This window comes from Euphorbia lathyris, chromosome 4 (genome assembly GCF_963576675.1).
Source record: "Euphorbia lathyris chromosome 4, ddEupLath1.1, whole genome shotgun sequence".
Classification (NCBI taxonomy): Eukaryota; Viridiplantae; Streptophyta; class Magnoliopsida; order Malpighiales; family Euphorbiaceae; genus Euphorbia; species Euphorbia lathyris.
Window position 1 is genome coordinate 81,168,810 of NC_088913.1, and position 10,475 is coordinate 81,179,284.

Genomic DNA, 10,475 nt, shown 5'->3' on the forward strand with positions numbered 1-10,475 from the left:
ACTGATTTGGAAAAATATAAGTAGGACAAAAAAACATGCCCAAAAAATTATTAAAAAATTCCAAAATATGTACAACATCATTTTAAGAAACTTTAATTCTTGGCTCAAAACGAGATTCCTTATAGTTTTGACCCAATAAATTGTTGAAGCATGTAAAATGGATAAAATTAAGGAACAAGTTTTATTGGAATTAAACCGTAAGAAATCCCACTTCAACCCAAAAAATAAAATTTCTTAGAATAATGTTTTACATTTTCTGAAATTTTTTGAGAATTTTCTGGGCACTTTTTTTCTCGTCAGAAAACGCCCACCCGGATTCTATTCACCGGAATTTTTTTTACTTGAACTTCAAGGATCTTAAAATGACCGTCTAATTTAGACGAGTCTAACAGTATAAAATTTTTTTAAAAATGACATTAGAAATGTCGGAAAAATGTATTTTAAAGAAAAGAAATAAAACAATTTTCTGTTGGAACAATATAAGTATTATGTTGGAACAAATGGTACACTGATTTGGAACAATTTAAGTAAGAAAAAAAACGTGCCCAGAAAATTATCAAAAATTTCAAAACATTTAAAACATCGTTTTAAGAAACTTTAATTATTGGCTCAAAGCGAAATTCCTTACAGTTTTGACCCAACAAATTGTTGAAGCATGTAAAATGGATAAAATTAAGGAAAACCTTTTATTGGGACTAAACTGTAAGAAATCCCGCTTTGACCCAACAATTAAAGTTTCTTAGAATAATGGTTTACATTTTCTGGATTTTTTCGAGAATTTTCTGGGCACTTTTTTCTCACCGGAAAACGTCCACCTGGATCCCGTTCACCGGAAATTTTTTTACTTGAACTTCAGGGATCTTAAAATGACGGTCTAATTTAGACGAGTCTAATAGTAATTACTATGTGTTGCAATATTTTGCTGGAACAATATAATAATTCTGTTGGAACAATATAACTATTCTGTTGGAACAATATAATTATTCTGTTGGAAGATATAAGAATTAAAATTATTTTATAAATAATATAATTAATATAAATTTGAAGATACTTTATTAAATACTAAGAAACAAAAATGAAATTGAATACATAGATAATAAAATTGATTTGGAACAATTGGTAAACTGATTTATTCTGTTGGAACAATATAAGTATTATGCTGGAATAATAGAACTATTTTGTTGGAAAAGTTTGTATGTTGATTTACTCTGTTAGAAAAATATACGTATTATGTTGGAACAAATGGTACACTGGTTTGTAACAATTTCGTGCATTGTCGGAATCATGTAAGTAGGATAAAAAAACATGTCCAGAAAATTATCAAAAAAATTCCAAAACATGTAAAACATTATTTTAAGAAACTTTAATTCTTGGCTCAAAACGAGATTTCTTACTGTTTTGACCCAACAAATTGTTGAAACATGTAAAATTGATAAAATTAAGGAACAAGTTTTATTGGGACGAAACCGTAAGAAATCTCACTTTGACCCAAGAATTAAAGTTTCTCAGAATAATATTTTACATTTTCTAGAATTGTTTGAGAATTTTCTGTGTACTTTATTTCTCACCAGAAAACGCCCACCTGGATTCCGTTCACCGGATGTTTTTTTACTTGAAATTCAGGGATCTTAAAATGACCGTCTAATTTAGACAAGTATAATAGTATAAAATTTTTCGAAAAATGAGGTTAGAAATGTTGGAAAAATGTATTTTAAAGAAATGAAATGAAACAATTTTCTCTATCCCCTATTTCCTTTTATTTACAAATTTCACATTGCCCTATTTAATTATCATCAAAACTACGTAGTTTTGTTATGTCACTACATAGGGGATTTGAACCTGGCACTCTTCATCTACACTTCATACTGCTTACCACTGAGCCAATTGTTTTCCTTGTGTATTATGTCGCGCGCTACTTAATATACCCCTGCATTTTAGCTTCTATTGTTTAATATTTGACGCATGCACTTATTAATATTTATTAAATATGCAAAATAATGAATTATTAATAGAAAAAATGCACATAATAATGAATTATTAATAGAAAAAATCCAAGAATATGCTCTAATTTCTTATTTATTTTATTCCTTTATATTTTTGTAAAAATATAATTTATGTTATATAAGAAAATATATTTTTTTACTTCAAAAAAAAAAAAGAAAATATATTTTTTTAAACATACGTTAGAACATATATTTTAACTTTTAAAACACGAACTATGAAGTTTAGAACGTACGACATATTTTTTAGAACATACGTTATGTTTTTTAGAACATGCGTTATGTTTTTTCGAACATGAGTTATAAATTATATTATAGAACAAATGAAAAAATGATCCAGATATCAACTGATTTTTTTAGAACATTATACTTAATTTTTGGAACACAAACTATATATTTTTTAAAACAAATGTTAGAACAAATATTTTAACTTTTAAAACACGAACTATGAAGTTTAGAACGTACGACATATTTTTAGAACATACTTTATGTTTTTTAGAATATGTGTTATGTTTTTTAGAACATGAGTTATAAATTATATTATAGAACAAATGAAAAAACGATTCAGATATTTACCGATTTTTTTAGAGCATTATACTTAATTTTTGGAACAGAAACTATATATTTTTTAAAAACAGGCTTTAGAACATATATTTTAACTTTTCAAACACGAACTATGAAGTTTAGAACGTACGACATGTTTTTTAGAACATGTATTATGTTTTTTCGAACATGAGTTATAAATTATATTATAGAACAAATGAAAAAACGATCGAGATATCTACTAATTTTTTGGAACATTATACTTAATTTTTGGAACACAAAATATAAACTTTAGAACATAGGTTATGTTTTTTAGAACACGGTATGTTATTTAGAATATGTATTATAAATTATATTATAGAACAAATGCAAAAAGGTACATATATATGTTTTTTTTAACATTATATTTAATTTTTAGAACACAAATTATAAAGTTTAAAACATATGTAACAATATTTAAAACATCGTCCTTAACATTTTAAAATATAAATTACAAAAATATAGAGGAATTAAATAAATAAGAAATTAGAGTATGTTCTTGGATTTTTTTCTATTAATAATTCATTATTATGCATATTTATTTTTTTCTATTAATAATTTATTATTATATACATTTAATCGATATTATGCATGCATCAAATATTAAATAATAGAACCTAAAAGGCACTGGTATATTAAAGAGCGCGTGACATTATACATAAGAAAAACAATTGGCTCAGTGGTAAGCAGTGTGAAGTGTACTTAAAGAGTGCCAGGTTTGAATCCCTTGTGCAGGGGTTAGGAGGGCTCGAGCCTCGGCAATCGGCCGGATAATTGAGAATTTTTTTTTTTAGTAATGGCGTCTGGTAATATTTTAGAGAGAATTATATTAAGTCTATGTAATATAATTTTAATGTTTAAAAGTAGATAAGATGTTTAAGAATGCTTACTTATATTTAAGGGGTCCTATGTTCAACTCCTTTCAACCTCATTTTTTTAAAAAAAAATTATTTATTTTTATTTTTGAGTCCTGGATCATCCGAGGTCCTAGTTCTGCCACTGTATATATATATAATTAACATTTTACTTTTGACTTATACAATGAATTAATTTCTCTTATTTGGATTAGAATTCCAGATTTCTGTAAAGAATTTAGAATTCAAGGTTTCTAAAATTCCAGAATTTTAAAAAATTCAAAATTTCTAAATATCCAAAATTTCTGAAATTCTATAATTTTTGAAATTCCAGAATTCTTGAATTTCTAGAATTTCAAAAATTCAAGAAATTTCAAAATTTTTAGAATTGCAGATCTTTAGAAATTCCATTCCCATAATTTTTGGAATTCTAAAAATTCTGAAATTTTGAAAATTCTAGAATTTCGAAAATTCTGGAATTTCAGAAATTCTGAAATATCAAAAATCCTGGAATTTTTAGATGTTATATAATTTTAATTTTTCGTAGAATTAGATAATATTATTTTTGTTTTAGATGTTTTATATGAGAAATAAAAATATATATTTATTATGTTTCAAAACTATATACATATATTTATTTTTATTTTTAAAAAAAAAATTAGAAGAAAGAAAAATTTTAGATGTTTTATATGAGAAATAAAAATATATATTTATTGGTGTCCGCTATCGTTACTTTGTTTTTTACATGTTTCAAAACTATATATATATATATATATATATTTATTTATTTATTTATTTATTTTTATTTTTAAAAAAAATAGAAGAAAGAAAAATCTCCACCAGACTCGAATGTGGTTTAAACCCATGACCTCCCAAGACATAGGTAAGCTCCCAACCACTAGGCTAAAAGCTTCACCACATATATATATTTATTTATTAACTATTAAATAAATTACTGTTTTGACGGAATTATTTATTGGATTAATTTATACATTCTCACATTTTATAAATAAATAAATATATTATTTCAAATGAAACTATATATAAAAAGTTGAAAAAATGATTAATATAGAAAAATAATAATGTTTAAAGAATAATATGAAAAAGAATAATTCTGATTTAGTGGATGAATAATTTAAAGGGTAAAGTACAAAAAAAACTCTGTGGTTTCCGACTTTTGCAAACAAAGTCCGTGTTTTAAAAGCGTACAAACGGGGGTCTGTGGTACCAGTCATTAACAAAGAAGAGATTTTTTATGAATGTCGTTAAGTTGGGTTGATCTGGCACTTTAACTGAAAATTGCACCAAGGGCAATTTCATCCTTTCGCATCGCAATTGTGGTATAAAAGGCGTGAGAAATTCCATCCCTCAAATTCGCTTTTCCTCTTCTTTTTTGGTCCATACAGCCTCTGGTTCAAAATTTCCAGGATTGCAGTTCATTGTGGTATGTCTTTAAGTATTTATAATGGTTCTAAGTATTGAGTTGATAGGCTTTGTTGGATTGCTATTGTTGCTTGGGAAAGTTCTTTCTCAATTTTCTGTGCACTAAACTAAATTTGTCAAGTAAAATTTTCCAAGCATGATAATTACTCTTGGTGCAATTTTCAGTCAAAGTGACAGGTCAGCCCAACTTAACTGCATCCATAAAAAATACCTTCTTTGTTAACGGCTGGTACCACAGACCCCCGTTTATACGCTTTTAAAATACGGGACCTTGTTTGCAAAAGTCGGAAACCACAAGGTTTTTTTTTTGTACTTTACCCTAATTCAAATTGGGGTCAATATTTCTGAATCAAATCCAACCCAATCCAATTCGGATAGGTTGGGTTGGCTATATTTTGTGCAACCCTGGACTTCATTAACATTTTATATTTAATTTTTCATATAAAACATTAGACATGTTTAAGATTTATTTTTCATCCCCCACTCAGATTATGTCACATCAAAAATTGGACTTACATGGCATCATCCCAGTGGACGGATCCATCCATTGCAGAAATTTTACATAAACTTGATCAGAAATTCATAATGACATTATTACTTAATTATTTTGTATTGCAAAAATTGAAATTTAGTTAAACTAAATCAGCTCGAAAATGAAAGGTACCACGATAGTTAACCAACAAAATGGTTAAAATGGCACTGTATTATTTTTGTATCAGAAACCCAGAAACTGGATTCAGCAAGAAACTTACAGTCAGTAAAAGTTAATTTCTAAGTATGTAAGACATCAGCCATTGGATTCAATGAAAGATGTAGATTAACAGCACAAGATTTGAGCACGTTTACAGATCGAATCATATATTAAAACTAACTCCACACATACGAAAGGCGTATCAAATTCTCAAAAATCAATTACATAGATAAAACGGTAAAAATGTGCAAACTAATGAATCCATTTGATAAGGTAAAATTTACAAAACTCTGAAAGGTACATAAAGAGTAGAGAGATGCAAACATATAAACATTATTGAAAGAAGAATCAGAGTATTAACAAATCTACAGATATAAATAACTGTGTACCTATTTGGTCAATGAAAGCGACGAATCGATCCTTGCTCCAAAACTTCAAGAATGCTTCCAGCATACAAAGAAAAGCTATACAAATTGTGTCTCCTACTAGGCGTAATGCTGCCTCTGAATGATGAGTTTCGTGGATAGTAAAAGAAGGATGGCGGCTTTCATTGTGTTCTACCTATGAAACTACTATATCCAACCAGAGGCAGGGATTCCCTGCTTTTGAAACCATTCAGGCATGTGGAACCTTTCGTATAGAGTCGGTCTGACATCTCTCTGCTTGGAGAGGTTCTTCAGCAGTGGAAGAAGCACATCGAGAAGCTGAAAATCACAATAGATGTAGTTGTGATAAGTAAATGAACAAACAAAGATCGAGAAACATTGCATTTTAATTATTGCTACCTGTGTATCATGTGGTTGTCCGGCAGAAAATGGGATGCAGGGAATTCCATTAAGCGGTTGTAAGAGGAAACTAAATGGATTGTTGTCCACTATAACAATTCGAGAAGGATCATTTGATAAGCCGGAAAGATCCTTCACATGTTCCCGATACTGACTGTTCACATGGAAAATCAATCATCAGAATTACAGGAACTGATGGCTTAGCTACCATAAACTAAGAAAGCACAAAGTAAAATTGAAATAATTGAAGCATATCGGATTTGGTTGTTGTTTTGAACATTTCATCAATGCTATGATATATTAAAACATGCTCCAAATGGAAACAGTAACAGGGAGTCATCGACCAGAATAGTAAGGTATCGTCTTCGTAATAACAATGATCCAGTATATGAGATGCTCAAAAACAAAATTACAACCCAATGACTGCTTGAATTTCTTCAGAATATACAAATTCCTTGGTTATATTTTTTAAGTCTGCTCAACTGTATAAAAGGCTCAAACAAATAAACAATTGATACCCATTTCAGATGATTACATTTACATATTTCTATGAAAGCATATCTGTTAGAAGTTGGACAAACCTCAATTTGCATATATAAACAATTTCATTTTGTTTTGTAAGGTACTTCATTTGTCGTCATGGATAACCCTAGCAGCACAATTGATCTTCTTTCAGTTTTTTTTTTTTTTTTTACCAGGATAGTCTGAGAAAATCTAAAATAGATGAAAATTCTGTTTTCGATGGCGGAAATACTTGAAAAAATGTTCAATCGACTTCCAACTTCCCCTTCTTGGGATTATTTGGTTCATAACATAATGCAAAGAAGTATATACCTTCATGTAAACCTAAATCTACACTAGTTTATTATGTAAGACACATAGTGTCAGAACAGTAACATAATCAAGCTAATTCTTAGTTAACTAAATATTTTAATCCAAACTAGTAAGGCCAGTTATATGAATCACTCCGTCCCACCTATTTACAGCTAAAACTTCAAAAGATTCATGGTCACTGAAACTAACCTTCTCTCAGTCTAGTTTTTTCATTTCTTTTCTTGTTTCTTGCAACTACAAAAAGCTCAGCCTTATGCAGGTCTAGTATGCTGGCCTAGAAAATAAAACAGCAAATCTTTGAGGGCATAATTCTATTTGCAAATGTGAAGGATAATACAAAGTAAGAAAATAGCAAAGGAGCTTACGTGCTAATTGTTGAAGGTCGATAAAGGCGATAACTAAATAGATTTTCTGCATCTATCCTATCCACAAGGGGCTTAGCATAACCTGCAAACATGTGAAAACTGTAAAATACACATAACAAAACAAATGGCAGTAAAAAAGAATCAGCCAGAACATGGAGAAGTAATAAGCAAACCTTCAAGGCCAGCAGTAAATAACACAAGATCTGCAAATTCACTCAGTTGTTTGAGGAATTCAGCCAAACCTGGACGCTCAAAGACTGTAACATAATTGATCTTAGGTCTCCCTTCACATTCCTTGAAAGTCCAACATTCCCGTATCGTATCAAAAGAAAGCATGAAAATATTTAATCTTTCACAACAAAATGACTAGAAGAAAAGGAGACCTTATCTGAAGAGACGCATTCGAGCTCAAACCACTTCAGTCCAGCTTGTGTTGCTTGAGTGCGTAGAACACTTGGCAAACTAGACGTCTCATACGCACATATTAGTGTTTCATCCAAATCAAGAACAACCTGTAAGTGTATTTGTGCTCAGTATAAACAAACAGTAACAGTTGCTAACAGCAATCAACACAAACAAAAAATCTTGACTAAAAAGAGTAACAGAAACATTGAAGACAACAGCAATTATCCTAAGGGATTCAAGTTATATAAAATTGCACATTAAACATCAAGAGGCATCATGAAATAGCTGTTGAATCCTACTAGAACCTCGCATCTATGTATTGATACTAAACTCCACAGAACTCAAATTTACCAAATGAAATGGGAAAGTCAACTGAGACAGACCTAAACATGTCCTTCAGCTAAATCCTTTTGAAGTTTAATCCACAGAAATACTTCCTGAAAAATTTAATTCAACTAATTTTAGACTCAAAATTCCCCAAAATTACTATAATTTCTCAGTTCGTTATAAACAGGGACCTAATTTGAGCTCTATTGTCATCCAAAAGAGAGTCTTATTACATACATTTAAAACAAACAAACAGAGAAAAACCATAAGAAAATGGAAGAAAATCAGTACCGTGAGTTTTTTAATAGGTTCATTGACAAGAGGCGGCTCAGGACCAGTAGCGATCTCAACGGTGGCCGGAAGATCTGTCTCCGACAATTCAACCACAGGCAAAGGTTTGAATGAGTTAGAAGAAGAGAGAAGAGGAAGATGACCTAAAGCCCGAAGGATCTGTAGAAAGATCTGGTAGAAGAAAGCCAGCCAGTTCCACAACGTGCTCCATATTTGAATAGACCGAGACGAGTAGACCACCTCGGTCTGAGTCAACTCAGCCATAAACAAGTAGCGGGTCGTAGCAGCGTTCCGGCGGTGGTGGTGGTGGTGATTAAGAGCAAATGGAAAATAAAGAAATTATCTTGATTTTAACACTGCTTTCTTCTAATATAAATATTTTATTTCTCTGTATCTTTCTGAGTTTTTTCTTGGTGGTAATGGAGGCGTTGATTTATTCGATAATACTAGTTTCTAGTGAGAGAAAGCTCAAGTAGAGAGATAAAGGAGTGAAAGAGATGCTAAAGTTAATCCGACGCGCGTCTATATATAAGTGAGCGCGTGGTATTTATTTCAGTCGGTTTCTGTTCGCGTGAAGTTTTTTCAAAAATTGTAATAATTACTTTGTAACTTTCTCGTCCGTTGGAAACTTTGAAAGTAGACTTGATTAGTGCAAGGGGAGACCGTTGGCCTATAGGCTAATTGGCAAAATTTTAACAAGGAATTTATGAGAAGTTATATTGTTAACCGTTACTGGTCTCCCCATTTAGATATCGATTATAAAATTGATTGAAATTGGAAGTTTATTTATATATTTAGATTTGTTTGAAATCAACTTATATATATAAACTGTTTCATTATGAATTATCCGTAATACTCTTCGTATATATAAGTATTATGTTAATTTCATATATATAAATCCCTTTGAACTTGTTAGTGTTGTGTTTTTGAAGTTAGAATTTTGAAAAATTTGTATTTGAAGTTAGTTTTGGGTAACCCAATAACTTCGCAACTGTAGTTTTTCTTTGCGGAATCACAAACTGCGAAGACTGAGTACATACTGAACACATAACTATATTTGCATATTCTGCAAAGACTGCGAATTCGCATATTTATGATATGCGAAGACTGCGAATTCGCAGTTTGATAATATGCGAAGAGTGCAAAGTATATGTAGTTTGTTTGGTTTATTTCATTGTTTGACACACTATCTTTTGGTTTCCTTGTTGTTTATCTTTGGTAGCAGCATGTCAACCGACCATTTATTATGTGTGATCATGTAGAATGGCCAATGGAAAACCATTGGAAAAACCATCACATACGAGTGAGTATACACTTCTATACGTGTTGATCCAACATCATTTGACGTACGTATGACTATGCAAACTACATACGGTCCAAACAAAGTTCCTGGGATAGTAGTACTAATTGTTGATCTGTATGTGTTGATCCAACATCATTTGACGTACGTATGACTACGCAAACTACATACGGTCCAAACAAAGTTCCTAGGATAGTAGTTCTAATTGTTGATTCAAGTGATGTTGAGTGCTTCATAAAGTATTGTCGGATGAATCCAAGCGATTTTATCCCACTATATGTTAGTTTTGATTCACAAACAATCCAACCGCGAGCTATAAAGACAAAGAATGTTATTCATTCAAGCTGTGATGCCAATGCCACCATTGAAATGGACACAACTGTTGAAGTAGACACAACCGTTGAAGTCCGAACTCATCGGCTAGGAAAAGAAAAGATCATTGATTTCAACCTTGCATCCAACCTTGGTTTAGATGATATTAGCTCGAATCCGGTTTATTTTTCAGAAGAACCAACGTACGAAGAAGACATTTGGGGTCATTTTGGCACAGAAGAAACGGTAAATGATGAACAACCTATCCATTGGAAATAATCTCATC

The 10,475-nt window shown here is 30.6% G+C and overlaps 1 protein-coding gene across 1 annotated transcript; it reads right to left on the reverse strand.

Annotated features, from left to right (window-relative positions):
* Positions 1 to 5,738: 5,738 nt before the first annotated feature.
* Positions 5,739 to 9,042, reverse strand: LOC136227514 (uncharacterized). The gene is made up of 6 exons (XM_066016201.1): positions 8,578 to 9,042; positions 7,938 to 8,066; positions 7,728 to 7,848; positions 7,555 to 7,636; positions 6,356 to 6,509; positions 5,739 to 6,274 (listed from the first exon to the last, which is right to left on the reverse strand). Exons 1-6 carry the CDS (start codon positions 8,839 to 8,841, stop codon positions 6,143 to 6,145), a joined length of 882 nt encoding a protein of 293 aa, XP_065872273.1. The 5' UTR covers positions 8,842 to 9,042; the 3' UTR covers positions 5,739 to 6,142.
* Positions 9,043 to 10,475: the final 1,433 nt, after the last annotated feature.

Coding starts and splice junctions, on each gene's coding strand:
- LOC136227514 (XM_066016201.1), bottom strand. CDS start 8,841: ATGGCTGAGTTGACTCAGACCGAGGTGGTCTACTCGTCTCGGTCTATT. Junction 7,637..7,727: donor ATTTACTGCTGGCCTTGAAG/GTTTGCTTATTA, acceptor ACATGTTTGCAG/GTTATGCTAAGCCCCTTGTG. Junction 6,275..6,355: donor GACAACCACATGATACACAG/GTAGCAATAATT, acceptor TGTGATTTTCAG/CTTCTCGATGTGCTTCTTCC.